General features: G+C 44.1%; 1 protein-coding gene across 2 annotated transcripts in view; it reads left to right on the top strand.

The window, feature by feature from the left end:
* LOC129854466 (ubiquitin carboxyl-terminal hydrolase CYLD-like) overlaps positions 1-15,838 on the top strand; it is a 30,868-nt gene extending 15,030 nt beyond the window's left edge. Inside the window, exons 4-19 of one of the 2 annotated variants that reach the window (XM_055921534.1) lie at positions 6-249; positions 1,181-1,489; positions 2,758-2,863; positions 5,234-5,335; positions 5,876-5,992; positions 7,494-7,903; positions 8,169-8,334; positions 8,498-8,639; positions 8,799-8,921; positions 9,094-9,185; positions 9,295-9,361; positions 9,538-9,670; positions 12,286-12,394; positions 12,553-12,671; positions 13,513-13,729; positions 14,018-15,838. In XM_055921534.1, coding sequence (XP_055777509.1) covers positions 6-249; positions 1,181-1,489; positions 2,758-2,863; positions 5,234-5,335; positions 5,876-5,992; positions 7,494-7,903; positions 8,169-8,334; positions 8,498-8,639; positions 8,799-8,921; positions 9,094-9,185; positions 9,295-9,361; positions 9,538-9,670; positions 12,286-12,394; positions 12,553-12,671; positions 13,513-13,729; positions 14,018-14,202 — 2,641 coding nt within the window. In that variant the 3' untranslated portion in view covers positions 14,203-15,838. The remainder of the gene's footprint in view (positions 1-5; positions 250-1,180; positions 1,490-2,757; positions 2,864-5,233; positions 5,336-5,875; positions 5,993-7,493; positions 7,904-8,168; positions 8,335-8,497; positions 8,640-8,798; positions 8,922-9,093; positions 9,186-9,294; positions 9,362-9,537; positions 9,671-12,285; positions 12,395-12,552; positions 12,672-13,512; positions 13,730-14,017) is intronic. The other variant, XM_055921535.1, reaches the window with a different exon arrangement.
* Positions 15,839-17,681: the final 1,843 nt, after the last annotated feature.

Consider the following 17,681-nt stretch of genomic DNA (forward strand, 5'->3'; position numbering starts at 1 on the left):
TTCAGGGACGTCCTGGAGCTGGATGAGAAGCTAGCTGAGCTGCTGTTCCCCATCACCAACTGTGAGGAGCGCTATGCCCTGCTGTACAACAAGCCCCGGCTGGAGCGGGCCAGAGACATCGATTGTGGCTCCAAGGTGCGCGTGCAGCTGCGTTCGGGGGATGAACCTTTGCCCGGGGTAGTCCGATTTAAAGGATCTCTCCTCCCAGACAGGGCTCTCTCCGGGGTCTGGTTTGGAGTGGAGCTGCTGGTGAGAAACCTCATCTTTACTGTTCTTTTAAAATGCACTTTGTAAGCAGTTGACCCTCAGTTACGTATATAGAATAACTTTATTTGTCCCAGAGGGAACTTCAGTTATGTGTGATATTTCATAACAGCTAAGCTAGTAAATGGACTCTCACTTGCCGTAGCCTACGTTCTGTAAAGATGCAGTAAAGTAGCGGGCTACAAAGGCTTGTTTATTGGAGCACAATGTTGTGTTTATTCCTCCGTGTCCAGTTGTAGGCTGGGTGAGTGGGTGAAGGAGCCGGACGAGAGGAAAGGCTGATCCTTGCTCACTATAAAGGGTTTAGCACATTCTTGGGTTTCAGATCAGCGTCTTGATTGAATGCCAGACTTGTATCACGATTCAGAATACTTACCAAACATTTACAGTCAACAATGTTTACTTCTGATCTCGATCATACAAACATAAATTGAGCAATGCCAATACTGAAAAGCCCTACATGGCACTCAAGAAGTGCAGTGTATAGGATCATGTAACTATATTTTCTAACTGTCCATTATCCCTGTGTAAGAGCAAAGATTATTCAGTTCGGTGCCTGCCGGCTACTCTCTGCAATGAAACATTTTGAGTATGCTGTTATGCCCTCCGCATCCCAGATGTATGATGTTCACTTCCCTGTTCCCTCCCCTGTAGAATGCTGAATAGGCAGGTTACTGTAGCTGAGCTCACCTCACTGTAATGACAGCTCATGCCTCTTGTATCAGCTCAGCCCAGTGCTAGGCTTTTCCTGTGATGGTAAGGGTTAGGGAAGAGGTTATGGGTCAGAGAAGTTCTTTGGCATTACTGTGTGACAGATTAGGGGAAGGGTTAGCGTGACTGAGTAAGCCACATGCGACTGTCACTCGCAGGTTATCCCACATTTAACATACTGTATGTAACCTATGCCTCTACTTAGGAGGAGGGCAGAGGCCAGGGCTTCACAGAGGGCTCCTACCAGGGCCGACAGCTGTTCCGCTGTGAGGATGAGTGCGGGGTGTTTGTTGCCCTGGACAAGCTGGAGCTGTGGGATGACGAGGAAGAGGAGCTGGGAGAGCTAGAGGTGGATCACGTCATCCTGGTGGAGGAGGAGATGGATTTCCATCCGCTGGAGATCAACTCCAGGGTCCTGGTCCAGACCAGAGAGGGGCCGGAGAGAGGAACCATCATCTTCTGTGACCTGCTGCCTGGGAACGAGAGCCTGGGGTACTATGTGGGAGTAGACATGGTAAGGCTTGAGACGCTGGTCCCATACTGGGGCCTTACTGACTGGGACCTCTACAACCTGCTCCTGTCTGCTGTAGAATGGCAGACCGGCAATGTAAATACTGTCAGATTGGAGATTACCTTCTCCTCTGCTGTTAACACTAGGTAAAGGTGAAATGTACACCCCACATATATAATAATGCTATATTTATAGAACATGGCTAACAACTTGTAAATTACATCTCAAGTTAGGCAAGAGCCTAGTTCAAGTAGCCCCTGTAAGGTTGTTTGTATGATTTGATTGTCTATCCAGAAAATAAAATATAATTCCTAATGTTTATATAGCAGTCTAACAACCAGCTGCTGGTGTTGATGTTTCCTGTTGCCAATATAATCAGATGGCATAGCAGTTAAGAAAAGGGAACATGCATAATGACAGAGGCATTTGACTGCAGGTTGTTAGTAGCAGCAGCAGTGAGCCTACTCGGTCTACTCTGGCCTGGGACACACACAAAGGGCAGTAGTCATGCGGGGAGCTGGGGAGTGAGGTAAAGTTGCAGCCTGCGTCCCCAATGGCACCCTATTCCCTATGTAGTGAACTACTTTTGACTAGAGCCCAATGGGCACAAATGTAGTGCACTAAATAGGCAATAGGGTGCCATAGGGGACGCAGCTACAGCACTGGGCTGTATGACCAGTAGCATGGCACAGGGCCAGCGGGTTGGCCAGGCAGCCAAGGAAAGGAGAGGAGAGTCCACTGCTCCGTCCACTCTGCTCCAGCCTCGCCCAGCATACAGAGAACATCAACAACACTCTGACACGCCACATACAAAACAGCTTAGTATTAGGTGATATTTGTGTAACGTTTTTGTTTATTTGGATCTATTTTTGCCCACAATGGGGCCAACCTTCCAAAAGTACATAGATTAGTGTGGTGGAGTAGAGCAACCAGTACTGGAGAACTTTGACACTGCTTCCTGGGGATTGGAATAAGCACCCCTCTGTTTTGAGATGCGGGGAGGTACATTTTGAGAAATGAGAGAGGGAAGGTTAAGAGGGAGTTAAAGTTTAAGTGCAGACAGAGAACCATTGCTGGGTGGAGGGGGTAGTTGACTGGAGAGAGAAGAGCAGACAGAGGACCATTACTGGGTGGAGGAGGTAGTTGACTGGATAGAGAAGCGCTATCGGAGTGATGACAGGACTGTTGTTGAGACTGGGACTGTAAGTACAGGTTGTAGGAGATGAGGAACGCCCGCAGCAGTAATCGGTTGCTGTCTCCGCCTCTTCCAGGACAATCCTATTGGGGACTGGGATGGTGTTATTGACGGGAAGGTGCTGTGTAATTTCGCCAGTCTGGAACACACCCGTCTAGTCCCCATCTGTGACGTAATGCCAGGTGAGTCCAGCGGTCCGGTAGTCTATTCTCTCCTTTTTTTCCTCACATCAAATGTATATTGTTATTTCAATTTATTACAATTTCATCAAGTGCAAATCTATATATTTTTGAAATATTCTCTCCCTAATTTGGATCCTATAAATGATAACTGAAGAAGCTTCAGGTATTGCCTATTAGCCATATAGGCAGGCAGTTATATGAGTGTAGTATTTGTGGTGGGGGGGGTGTGAACACAGCACCACTAAGTGGAGTGTTGTGTGTTTTACTAGCAGCCGTAGCAGCAATAGCAGTAGCAGCAGAAATAGTCGTAGCAGCAGTAGCAGCAGCGGCAGTAACAGCAGCAGCAGTAACAGAGGCGCTTTTGCTTGATGGCTCTGTTTGTTTTTGAAAGTCAAGTGAGATGCTGCATAACAGTAGCAGCAGGAACAGTAGCAGCAGGAACAGTAGCAGCAGGAACAGTAGCAGCAGGAACAGTAGCAGCAGGAACAGTAGCAGCAGGAACAGCAGCAGCAGGAACAGCAGCAGCAGTAACAGAGGCTCTTTTGTTTGATGGCTCTGCTTGTTTTTGAAAGTCAAGTGAGATTCTGCTCCTCTCAGCCTCTTTGTTCTCGCCATTGGTTTTATTGATTTGTTTGTGTGTGCTGTCTGACTCTGAACCCCAAAAATGGTTCAGATGCTTTGACGTTCATGGACTTCTTGGACATACTTGAAGCGTGCGTGTGTGTGTGTGTGTGTGCACATGGGTGGGTACATTTCGTTAATGCATTTTCTCTTTGAAAAGCTTTTTGCTCTCTGAAACCTAAGACTGATAATATTCACCTGTACTTGAAGTCTATGGTAATGAGTGAAAGTATGCTTTTCACTTTGCATCAGTCTTTTTGATTAATTGTATTTTGCACAATTATATAGCCCTTCCCACTGCTTTACCAGGCTCCACAACCACCAATCATTATTAGGCCTATTTCCTATTGTAGCAGGCCTATACTTTGTAATGGTGCTATGATGAGGGGTATACAGTTGAAGTCGGATGTTTACATACACTTAGGTTGGAGTCATTAAAACTAATTTTTCAACCACTCCACAAATTTCTTGTTAACAAACTATAGTTTTGGCAAGTCGGTAACCCTAACCCTACTTTGTGCATGACACAAAATTTTTTTCCAACAATTGTTTACAGACAGATTATTTCACTTATTATTCACTGAATCACAATTCCAGTGGGTCAGAAGTTTACATACGCTAAGTTGACTATGCCTTTAAACAGTTTGGAAAATTCCAGAAAATTGTCATGGCTCTGATAAGCTAATTTACATAATTTGAGTCAATTGGAGGTGTACCTTTGGATGTACAGTGGGGCAAAAAAGTATTTAGTCAGCCACCAATTGTGCAAGTTCTCCCACTTAAAAAGATGAGAGAGGCCTGTAATTTTCATCATAGGTACACTTCAACTATGACAGACAAAATGAGAAAAGAAAATCCAGAAAATCACATTGTAGGATTTTTAATGAATTTATTTGCAAGTTATGGTGGAAAATTTGTATTTATTTATAAAGGGGAGGCTTGCAAGCCAAAGAAAACCATCCCAACCGTGAAGCACGGGGGTGACAGCATCATGTTGTGGGTTTGCTTTGCTGCAGGAGGGACTGGTGCACTTCACAAAATAGATGGCATCATGAAGCAGGAAAATTATGTGGCTATATTGAAGCAACATCTCAAGACATCAGTCAGGAAGTTGAAGCTTGGTCGCAAATGGGTCTTCCAAATGGTCAATGACCCCAAGCATACTTCCAAAGTTGTGGCAAAATGGCTTAAGGACAAGAAAAGCCCTGACCTCTATCTTATAGAAACTTTGTGGGCAGAACTGAAAAAGCGTGTGCGAGCAAGGAGGCCTACAAACCTGACTCAGTTACACCAGCTCTGTCAGGAGGAATGGGCCAACATTCACCCAACTTATTGTGGGAAGCTTGTGGAAGGCTACCCGAAGCGTTTAACAATTTAAAAGCAATGCTACCAAATACTAATTGAGTGTATGTAAACTTCTGACCCACTGGGAATGTGATGAAAGAAATAAAAGCTGAAATTAATCATATTCTCTACAATTATTCAGACATTTTATATTCTTAAAATAAAGTGGTGATCCTAACTGACCTAAAACAGGGAATTTTTACTGGGATTAAATGTCAGGAATTGTGAAAAACTGAGTTTAAATGTATTTGCCTAAGGTGTATGTAAACTACCGACTGTATATACTGTATACCTGCCAGCAACTGCAACAAGACAGACAGCTGTGCAGTGTAGGGTTTTTGCACAAGGGGATGGGTATATCAGTGTTGTTCCACACTGTTGTTATACTGGACTGTGTGTTTGCAGAATACTCCATGCAGGACCAGAGGCTGCAGAAGCACAGTTTTACCCCCAGAGGCAACAGCAGTGACAAGTCCTCCTCTGGCCAAAGCAAACCAAAGAGCAAAGGTACTGCTGCTGGCTTAAAGTGCATGTACTAGCTAACACTATAACACTTTAACATGGTGTTAGTGTGCTGATGTGATATTGGCTGATGATTCTGTCATTGGGAAATAATATCAATAATGCATGATGACTGAATTTTGGAAAATAGAAGTTTTGCCAGATTCCATTTGTGTGAATGGCCAATTTGGATTCCAGAGCTGATGTGAATGGTGTGGAGTGGTGAGAGTTACCGAACCATTGTGTTCCTTGCATGGCTACTGACCTGCTCAGTGTGCTGACAATCTGCCTCCGTTCCCTCTCTCTATGCCTTTCTCTTTCCCTCCTCTCCCCACCTATCCCACGGTCATTAAAGAACGCCTCATAATAATGGCTGCATTGGCGTAAATGGAATGGTATGAAAAACATGGTTTTCATGGGTTTGATACCATTCCATTCACTCCATTCCAGCTATTATTATGAGCTGTTCTCCTCCCAGCAGCCTCCACTGCAGCAAACACATACCTGCTTCTTTTCTGTTTCTCTGTTGAATTGTGTTATCTCCAGGCTTAGGTCTTCAGTGTGGGAGTAGAAGCAAGTCAGAGTTGTATTATACTTTAAATGGCAGCTCTGTTGACCACCCAGTCCAGTCCAAATCCAAAAGCACATGGTACATTGATGAAGGTAAAGCCCCAGCAAGATACAGTACTGAGACTCCCATCTGTCTTGATAGCAGGGTCCTGTTAATGCATGGTTGTTCTACAGTATTCATTTACCAATCAGTGAACAAATAAAGAATGCGTTTGATCTTTAACTTAATTATTGTATTGTTTAGGTAGATAACATTTTAATTTTACTGTGATTTGATTAAAAAAAGCTTGCTATCAAGACTAGGGCTGTGACGATACAAGTATCAACATATTTTTTCCAGTGCAAAAATAAAAACATGAAGCAGATAACTCTTTTGGTCCTTTTTAAAATACCTGCTGTATGTAAAATAGTGTGTTCTATAGCTTGGAAAATAAATAAATGTGACTGGATGACAACACAATGGGGGTTGTTTCCTAAAGAAGTTAAATCCGCTTTGGGTTTTGTTTCCTTGACACTATGCTAACGAGTATCGCAATACTGGTATTGTCCCGGCCCTGATCAAGACCCTTCACTGAGAGTCCTCTATCTATTTATTCCCATTAACTGTGAGGTCCACCTGCATGGTGCAATTGCTGTGGCATGGTCTTCCTCAAATCACAAAGGCTTTTAATAATGCTTTAATAACATGTCTTGCATTTATTCGCTCTCAGAATAATTAAATTAGGTAAAGTACTGTACTTTATTCTTGATGGTTTCCTGTAAGCATTAGTGAAAGCCTTCAGTACTTGGTTTAAGTGAGGACATGTGGATATGTTTCATGGGGGATAGTGTGGGGTAGTGTAGGTAGGTAGCCTACATGGGGTCAAATATCATTTTCCTTACAGCGTGGTGGTGATGAATGGATAATTACACAAGTGAAACCAAGGGATTGAAAATCATTGAGTCATGTAAAGCCTGTGTGTAAAGTTATGGAGCTATCAGTGGACTCTAGGGTGAGGAAGACCTAGGGTGAGGAAGACCCAGTGGAGATGATGACTCTGTCACAGGAATGAGAGAAATCCTGTCACAGCTGTTTCCTCTGTTCTGTTTCATCACATCTGTTTTGTTTTTCATCACTGCCTTCTTACCCATATGTTCAGGTCCATCATATTCATATTTGATGGTGTATTGTATTTTCCATTGGTGACGTGATGATCTTGTGACTCACCCATCTCTTCTGGATTATTCTGTGGCTGTCTCCATGTGGAGGCATTTAGATTTTCTCAAAACTCTGTGACACAAATATTTACGTTTTTCAACTCCCATGGGAGGTAAATTAAAACGTCATTGTGTCACACAAGGTACATTTTATGGTTCTGTTTACAGTGAATGTAAAAAAATGTGTATACACTTTATAGTGAAAGTGTTTATAAGCCAACATTACATTTGGTTTGCTAAAGCTGATATGAAGCTGTGACACCACCTGCACACTCCCTATTCACAACTTTGGCAAAAAAGCCTAATTAATATCTGATGAGTCCACAATGCTAGAAGCTCTCTGTCAGTGTAATGTCTGCTGCAGTGAAAATTGATTGTATTTTGTTTTCCTCTGCAGTCGGGGAAGACCCTGCCAAGTCCCTCACAGACACGCCCCCTGACTTCAATGAAACCACACCTCCTACCAGGGCCCCGCCCTCTGCTTCCTTGTCCAATGACAACAAGTTCCACTCCCTGCCCTTCAGCCTGAGCCGTAAGACGGGGCCCAATGGCAGCATGAGCCATGGACCCCTCTCCCTCTCCGTGCAGTCAGTGATGGGAGAGCAGATGCAGATGCCAGAGCCCCCGTCGCCCACCCCTCCCTCCCCGCTGCCCCCCTCACCCCCCAGTTCTCGTGGGGGTGGGGGAGTGCCTGGTCTGGAAGTGGGGTCCCTAGTGGAGGTGAAGGAGAACCCGCCCCTGTGTGGGGTCATCCGCTGGGTGGGGCTGCCCCCGGGACTACCAGAGCCACTGGCTGGCCTGGAGCTGGTGAGAGATCATTACACTGAATGGAAGGATTGTCTCTTTGTAGCCTCTGAGACCTGGCTGTTTTGTCTTATGTTTTTACCAATAACATTGTCACAGAAAGTGAACTAAGAATTTCAGGAAAACTTCAGAGAAACCAACATTTGGTTAATTGAATGGTAGAATCATCCAAATCCAGTATCATTACTAGCTATATGTTTGGTGTAATAGCATACAGCTAACTGCACTCATAACATCATGATGGCCTTGTCTGGTTCTGCTCTCTCAGGAGGAGGAGTGTGTTGGCTGTACAGACGGCACCTTTCAAGGTACCCGCTACTTCAGCTGCGCGCCCAAGAAGGCCCTGTTTGTGAAGCTGAAATGCTGCCGGCCTGACTCCCGTTTCCCCTCCCTACACCACTCCTCCAACCCCATAGAGAGATGCAATTCTATCGGTGAGTCACTGGTGTCACCTGTCAGTCCTGCGCTGAATTACAAATTGACCCCTAGGTACTCCCTAGGATTGGATAGGTAAAGGCAATACAGGGACATTTCCACCCAGCTAAGCAGTCCTGCCCAGGATTGTCAACTTAAACTTCACCATTTGTGTCTGTCCAGCTTTCGGGGGTTATCTGAGTGAGGTGGTGCATGAGAACACTCCTCCACGCACTGAGAATGACGGTCTAGACATCATGGTGGGCAAGAAGAAAGGTATCCAGGGACACTACAACTCCTGCTACCTGGACTCCACACTCTTCTGGTGAGGACATAGGAGAGAGAGATCTGAGTTTTCACTTCTTCCTTGCGTGTATTATTATAGAGTTCTTAACCTCCTCATTCCTATGTCACTGTAGTGAGTTTTCTTTTAGTCTCTCAACAGGGGGTCATGGTTTTTCTTTCCCTCTTTTCCTGTCTTTAGCCTGTTTTCCTTCAGCTCCGTCCTGGACACGGTTCTGCTGAGGCCGAGGTCCAAGACTGACGTAGAGTATTACCGAGAGACACAGGAGCTGCTACGCACAGAGATTGTCAACCCCCTGCGCATGTAAGTAGGAAACTGCTCCTCGTGTTTTGTTCAGACACATTCATTCAGTATAATGTCATGTGGCAAACCAATGCTTAACATGTCATTTATAAGCACTTTCATTAGTTTTCTAGACACAGCCAAGTATCATAACTGTGAGATCCTCTGATTCTATTTTTATTTGTCTTGGTAGACATGGCTATGTGTGTGCCACTAAAGTGATGAAGCTCAGAAGGATACTGGAGAAGGTAGAAGCTGCCTCAGGGTTCACATCTGAAGAAAAAGGTGTCTAATGCCTTTATCAAAATATTAAAGATTTGGGGTTTTGTTATTAATGTCATAAACTTATTCTAAATGTTTTAAGCGTGTTATAAACGTAATGGTCACCTCACAGATCCTGAGGAGTTCCTCAATATTCTGTTCCATCACATATTGAGGGTGGACCCCTTACTCAAGCTGAGGTCAGTCTACATTAAATGTACTCCTAAACATATCCTCTTGTTATTGCTTATCTAAACTATTTCTACTAATAGTATACACATTTAATAATATTTAGACATGCATCTAAGCTGAGCTCAAATTAGTACGATTTCCAATGAATTACACATGATATCCTGTTTGTGTCTGTCGTGTCTAGGTCGGCAGGTCAGAAGGTTCAGGACTGCTACTTCTACCAGATCTTCATGGATAAGAAGGACAAAGTGGGTGTGCCAACCAGCCAGCAGCTCATAGAGTGGTCCTTCATCAACAGTGACCTCAAGTTTGCTGAGGTGACCTGTCTGTATGTCTGTCAGTGGTTGGGTTGCTCAGAGGTGAATGATTTTCTGATTGCAATCAAGAAGCAATTCATTCTAGGAGCATGAAGGGAGAGTCAACTTGACTATCAATTCTAATGTTTAGCTGAATTAATCAATGACAGGCTGAGTTACTATGGGAAATTGGCAGGATCAGTAGCTTGTAGAATACACATACAGTTCTCTTTTGTGGAATTTAAGTGGGATGTTGTTTGCTCTGCTGTCACCAATCAAGTGCTTTATTTTGTTTGTTATGTAATGGCTGTTCCTCAGTAAGGTAAGATGGTGCCGACAGATATGGCAGCTCTGCTTCTAGGTCCAAAGCAACTTTGCAGTGTTTTGTTTTTTTGTGTGTTATTTCTTACATTATTAGCCCATCATTTTGGGGGTGTTATTACATACAGCTGTAAGAACTTTTGGATATCAGAGCGGTGGTAACTCGCCAGAATTGCGACCAGGAATACGACTTTCTCAAATTGGATCCTTTGTTCGTACCCTCCAGGGCAATTTAACTTATTCCAGAGCCTGCTCCAAAACACCGCTGGCGGAGAAGAGGTATTTAGAGTGGAATTCTAGTCCGACTCAGCAGGCTTGCACACCAGCATTCACGCAAAAATGAAAGCGCGAACCACCGCATTTAACCATGGCAAAGTGACTGGGAATATGGCCGAATACAAACAGTGTAGTTCCCTCCCGTAAGGCAATCAAACAGGAAAAACGTCAGTACAGAGACAAAGTGGAGTCGCAATTCAACGGATCAGACACGAGACGTATGTGTAGTCCGTGATTGTCTGTAGACCCTGCCAAAGGGAACGCCGTCTTGCTTGAAGATGTCCACCATTGTTCCTGTACCCAAGAAAGCAAAGGTAACTGAACTAAATGACTAACGCCCCGTAGCGCTCACTTCTGTCATCATGAAGTGCATTGAGAGACTAGTCAAGGATCATATCACCCTCTACCTTACCTGACACCCTAGACCCACTTCAATTTGCTTACCGCCCCAATAGATCCACAGACAATGCAATCGCCATCGCACTGCACACTGACCTATCCCATCTGGAAAAGAGGAATGCCTATGTAAGAATGCTGTTCATTGACTATAGCTCAGCATTCAACACCATAGTGCCCTCCAAGCTCATCATTAAGCTCGGGGCCCTGGGTCTCAACCCTGGCCTGTGCAACTGGGTCCAGGACTTCCTGATGGGCTGCCCCCAGGTGGTGAAGGTAGGAAACAACACCTCCACTTTGCTGATCCTTAACACTGGGGCCCCACAAGGGTGCGTGCTCAGCCCCTTCCTGTACTCCCTGTTCATCAATGACTGCGTGGCCACGCACGCTTCCAACTCAATCATCAAGTTTGCAGACGACACAACAGTAGTGGGCCTGATTACCATCAATGACAGCCTACAGGGAGGAGGTGAGGGTCCTGGAAGAGTGGTGCCAGGAAAATAAATTCTCATTCAACGTCAACAAAACAAAAGTGCTGATCGTGGACTTCAGGAAACAGCAGAGGCAGCACGCCCCTATCCACATTGTCGGTACCGCAGTGGAGAAGGTGGAAAACTTCCCTTTGGCTTACACATCACTGAAGATCTGAAATGGTCCAACCACAGACAGTGTGGTGAAGAAAGCGCAACAGCGCCTCTTCAACCTTAGGAGGCTGAAGAAATTTGGCTTGGTCCCTAAAACCCAAACAAACTTTCGGATGCACGATTGAGAGCATCCTGTTGGCTGCATCACCGCCTGGTACGGCAACTCCCAACGCATCACCGAGGGCAAACTACCTGCCCTCCAGGACACCTACAGCCCCCGATGTCACAGGAAGGCCAAAAAGATCCTCAAGGACATCAACCACCACTTCACCCCGCTATCACCCGGAAGGCGAGGTCAGTACAGGTGCATTAACGCTGGGATCGAGAGACTGAAAAACAGCCTATATCTCAAGACCATCAGACTTATAGACATCACTAGCAGTCTTCCAGCCGGTTACGCAACCCTGCACCTTAGACCGCTGCGCCACTCAGGAGCCTCTAAGGCACTGCATCTCAGTGCTAGAGGCGTCACTACAGACCCTGGTTCGATTCCAGGCTGTATCACAACCGGCCAGGATTGGGAGTCCCATAGTGCGGCGAACAGTTGGCCCAGCGTCGTCCTGGTTAGGGTTTGGCAGGGGTAGGCCATCATTGTAAATAAGAATTTCTTCTTAACTGGCTTGCCTAGTTAAATAATACAAATAAGAGGCTGCTGCCCTATAGACATACTGTAGACTTGGAATCACTGGCCACTTTAATAATGGAACACTAGTCAATTTAATAATGTTTACATACTACTTTACTCATCTCATATGTATATACTGTATTCTATTCTACATTATTTTAGTCAATCCCACTCCGTCATTGCTCGATCTAATATTTATATATTTCTTAATTCCATTATTTTACTTTTGGATTTGTGTGAGTTGTTAGATACTACTGCACTGTTGGAGCTAGGAACACAAGCATTTCGCTACACCCGAAATAACATCTGCTAAATATGTATATGTGACCAATAAAATTTGATGTGGTGACTTCATGTGTCTTCTCTCTGTTCAGGCTCCTTCCTGCCTTATCATCCAGATGCCTCGCTTTGGGAAGGACTTCAAGATGTTCAACAAGATCTTCCCCTCACTAGAGTTAGACATCACAGACTTACTTGAAGACAGTGCGTAAAAAGTTATTTTATTTGAATGTGGTTGTAGTTGGATTATCATTATTGAATGTGATAACTGTTTTCCATATCAGAAATCTACTGTTCTCCATCGACATGTGGTTGTGTGTGGGTGTGTATAGTCAACCCTCAACCCTGTGCTTCTCGCTCAGCTCCCAGGGAGTGTCGAATCTGCGGGGGTCTGGCTCTGTATGAATGCAGGGAGTGCTACGAGGACGGTGACATCACTGCCGGGAAGATAAAACAGTTCTGTGAAAAGTGCAATACACAGGTAACAGACAGAGGGTGCCATTCCACCAACATATAAACTAAGGGGATCTCATCAGGGACTTGCAGTAGTTGTAAACAGTTCTGTGAAAAGTGCAATACACAGGTAACAGACAGAGGGTGCCATTCCACCAACATATAAACTAAGGGGATCTCATCAGGGACTTGCAGTAGTTGTAAAGCAGTGTAGTTCTAGTACAATCCACTTGGGGGTGACAAGTCCTAAGGAATGACAGTTTCATGTAACTTTCTAAGTTGTATTTTGTACTGGGTGGTTTGAGCCCTGAATGCTGATTGGCTGATACCCGTGGTATAAGGTCTGATATACCACGGCTATGACAAAACATGTATTTTTACTTCTCTAATTACGTTGGTAATCAGTTTATAATAGCAATAAGGCACCTCGGGGGTTTGTGGTATATGACCAATATACCACGGCTAAGGGCTGTATCCAGGCACTCCTCGTTGCGTCGTGCTTAAGAACAGCCATTAGCCATGGTATATTGGCCATATGCCATACCCCCTCGTGCCTTATTGCTTAAATAACTTATAGCTGAAGAAAAAATATTTACCTTGAACTTTGAGGCACATATGTGAATATTTTTGCCAAACTCTGTGAATATATGTGTAGTTGATTTAAAAAATATATTATTATTATTATTATTTTTTTTTTAATTGTGAAACTTGTCATTCTTCAGTTTATTCTTTACGCTGTAGTTGCCATCGATCCGTGAGAACTGTTATTAGACCGATTTTATAACTAGTGCATAGAAATACTTACAAATCCCCCAGAAATAGGTAAATACTTATTTCCAACCATTATGTCTGTGTATGTGTTCCCTCAGGTTCACCTCCACCCGAGGAGGAAGGCCCATCGCCACGGCAAGTTGTCCGTCCCCAAGGAACTGCAGGAGGGTGTGTGGCGGCAGGGTAGCTTCCCTCGCCAGCGGATGGAGCTGTTCGCCGTGCTCTGCATCGAGACCAGTCACTACGTGGCCTTCGTCAAGTACGGCCACCAAGACTCTGCATGGCTCTTCTTCGACAGTATGGCCGACCGCGACGGTAAGGGGGGAGAAATCTTCAGGAGTTATTGGATAACTTTTCGTTTTTTGATGTTGTGGGGGAAGCAGTATTTTGAATCATTTACAAAGTTATTATGAACTGTCAAACCAGCTATTTTTATGATATTGTCTCATTGTTCATAATTATGAGTAGATATTCAGCTCAATAGTAACTATTTTGTATTAATTCACACACAGAAATTATGTTACATAGAAATATAACTAGAACACTTGCCATTGCTTTAATACCACAGATCTGAATGCTCTGTCTGTGTTTGTTGTTCCACAGGAGGGCAGAATGGCTTCAACATCCCCCAGGTGTCTCCATGTCCGGAGGTGGGGGCCTATCTGAAGATGACCCCTGAGGAGCTGCACGCCCTGGACCCCAAGAGCATCCAGGGCCAGGCCCGCCGTCTTCTCTGTGATGCCTACATGTGCATGTACCAGAGCCCCACCATGAGCCTGTACAAGTAGAGCCCCCAGGGCAGGAGAATCCCAGACAGATAGACAGACACAGACAGACAGACGGCAGAGCTGCAGTCCAGAGCTCTCTCCCTGTGTCCCCACCTCCTCCTCAATGCCTGCCCCTGTCTCCTCAGTCTACTCTGCCCAAAGGGAAGAGACCTTAAAAGAGAAAAGCTTATTTGCACTGTGCATTTGTTGAAGTGTTGTTCTTCTTGTTTTCCCTCTGTGGTGAACAACAAAACAAGCTGATCTTGACGTCAGTAGCTTCCCTGTGCCTCGTAGCTGAGTGGTGGGGGACGGCGGTCGATGGAGACTCGAGAAGCCCGCTGAATATTATTCTCTTCCTGTGGAGAGGAAGAGGAGAGAGAGAGGGGGACGGCATGCTCGCCTCGGCTGACCAAACATGCGAAACAAAAACAAGCCATGTTAATGGAAGGACAGAGGCCACCTCATTTACCTAAAGCAGGGGGAGTCCTGCTTTTCTTAATCAGTGTAAGAGATGGGAGCACTCCATAATTCAACTCATAGTGGAAATAATGCCATGTTCAAAACCCTCAACCAACTATGTATACTGTTTAAACAGCGTGTCCTAAGACATCCTTAGTTAGTACCGTGATCCATTGTGTCAGATGTGTACCACCACCAACAGTATATTTGTGTCAACCAAATATAGCATTAGGATCAACCAGAATACTTTGGTTGGCATATTTCCCTATTATACCTTGTAGATTTCATGAAAGTGTGTGTGTTCCAAATGGATATATGGTAAAGGCGGCTGGCTGTATGACAGTTCTCCGTGCAGTCAGAGGACAGGTCAGGTACTCTAAAGCCTGGCAGGTGTTTTTGAATTAACAGTTTGTGGAAATATTCAACTGAAATTTTACATTTAGATTTTTCTTTTTTGTAAGTCTCAAGGCATTGTGTGTCAGCAAACTAAATTATTTTATATCTAAATGTTTAACTGCACTCAAGACATAGTAAACTCCTGCTTGGCATTTGTCATACTCAATACTTATCTATCTGATGAGACAAACAGTATATGCCTTTTGTGTCTTTTTCATACATTTGTGACAGTCAACTCCCCAACCGTGGATCAAAATCAAGTAACTTAAAATACAGTATATACCTAATTATATTTTAATCTGAATATATTTACATTATCGTATGTTCTTTTTTGAAGGAAAAAAAAAAAAAATATATATATATATATATATAACCTCCCATCTCTCACCAGATATTGAAGTGAGTTCTTGTGATTCATGCTGTCCCATTAATACTACTGAATGTTACCACCAGTGGCATGCTGGGTAGTGTAGTTTAATGTCATGATGAAGGCCTGATTGGGAGGTTCAATGCTGGTTTCCAGATGACTACAACCTCCACAAAGCCCCATTGTGATTGTTTTCCCAGGGACCCTCAAAGGGGACATTATTACTGTGTGTGCTTGTTTCTGCACTGCTGAAGTTTAATGCTCGTCACAGACAGACAGGAGGACTTTCTTTACTCCACTGGAGCCTGTGAGTCTCTGATATGGATATCTATGAACATTGACTTTAGCATCTATCTGTAAAGTATATAACAGATGGAAATAAATGTCTGTGCTGTTCTCGTAAATGTTAACTAAATTAAAACCCCTGTTTTGAAAGGTATGAAAGGTGTTTATTTGTGTGTTGGAGATGTTTGCCATGTGCCTGGCAGTTTGCTTTGTTTGGCGCGTCTGAGTATGAGTGCATTGGGGTACGCTTGTCGTGTAGCTTGATGACAACTCTGGTGTCTGTGTCCTCACCTGTCACAGGTGCAGGTCTCATTAGCATGGTGTCTCTGCAGGGGCTCAGCACAGCGGGGATTCTGCTCTGGTCGATGCGTTTGTCAGAGAGATGGGGTGCAGATGAGACTAACCTCCCCGTGGGCTGAGACACAGCAGCTGGACACTGGTCCGACAGGGAGCTCGAGGCCCAGACAGCACATTAACACAAGGTTCTATTTTCTTCTCTTTATCACCTCAAACTACAGTCTACTGGAAAAGGCAGAAGTACTTTACATGTTTTAAACATGTCTCTGATCAATCATTGTTAAAATAGTGAAAAGGGTATGCTTTTTGAGTTAGTCATAACTCACTGGGCACAGACATCAATTTAATGTTTATTCCACGTGGTTCAATGGTATTTCATTGAAATGACGTGGAAACAACGTTGATTCAACCAGTGTGTGCCCAGCGGGTGCATGGCAACATTTCCAGCTTAGTGAGTGACTTGCAGTGCCTGTCTGAGGGCTGCAGCATTTCAAGCTCTTGAGAAAAGTCTCATCTGTGTTTGAGCAGTTGACAATGTGTGAGCAAGTGGGTTTATGCCTTTAGTCATAGGATTATTACAATATGGGCCCCAGTTTAGGCCTCTTTAAAACAACAGTCAATCATCTGCTGTCCAGGAAATAAATACAAATTGGGTGCAATATTCTTAACAATAAAGTATGACAGATCAGTTTTAAGATGGCAGTTTGTTTGACCACTTGTGTGACTGGCTTTTCATTGTTATTATCCCCGTGGCCTATATGTTGGGATTGAGTTCCATATACCCTATGACCCAATTCCTCAGACACTTAGCAACAAATAGATAAATCAACCTATATTATATATACATTTCCCCCACAGGAACCCTCTTACACACCTTACACCCATTTAGTTTTTAGTCAAACTTGAAACCAGCTTAGCAAGCTGACTTCAGAAGTGCCAGATAAGTATTTGTCAACACAACAGCTGGCGCCACAATACCCTCTTGTATCTTAATGCCACAGCATATGCCAGCCGCTCGTAGCTTGTGATAATTTAGCCGGGACTGGTACTTCAGGAGCAGATGGGCTCAAGTATTGTTATTCTCACTCCAGCTCAGAGGCCCTGGGGGAGAATGCTAAATAAAATCAAAGCAGATGGACCTTTCTGGGCTGTGTTTATGATAAACAGCCAATGGCCCTCCAACACCGCTGGTTTGGGGCTGCTGGGAAAGGGGCAGGGTCTACAACCTATAGTCTCCACTGGACAGGAGCAAGTATTACACTGGTGGATTGGGCCTCTGGAAAGACCTAGAACTTACTTAGCCTGGAAATCACACAGAATATTGCTTTTACTACTGTGCTGTTTTAGTGAAGTGAAACAAAGCAATTTTCATTGCGGATCCAAGACTGTATTCTTCTCCAACCACTGTCTACTTATGGTACAGTCACACACAACAGAAGCCCAGACAGACACTCTCAGGATCACTTTCTCACTTTTATTTTGGTGTTGTGTTTGAAGTATTTTTTTTATGTCTGAATTTCCTGTTCTTTCTCACTCATAATAGTCAGTCCCGAGTTAAAATATGGGACTATTTTGTTCTTTTATTTTTTATTTTTTTTATACTTTCCCAAGATTGGCTGATGTTGTTCTTGGTATTCTCCCATCTAATCCATGCACGGGACCTTGAAAAAGACATGGGCGGTATGGTTTTTATTGT

This window comes from Salvelinus fontinalis, chromosome 4 (assembly GCF_029448725.1).
Source record: "Salvelinus fontinalis isolate EN_2023a chromosome 4, ASM2944872v1, whole genome shotgun sequence".
Taxonomy (NCBI): Eukaryota; Metazoa; Chordata; class Actinopteri; order Salmoniformes; family Salmonidae; genus Salvelinus; species Salvelinus fontinalis.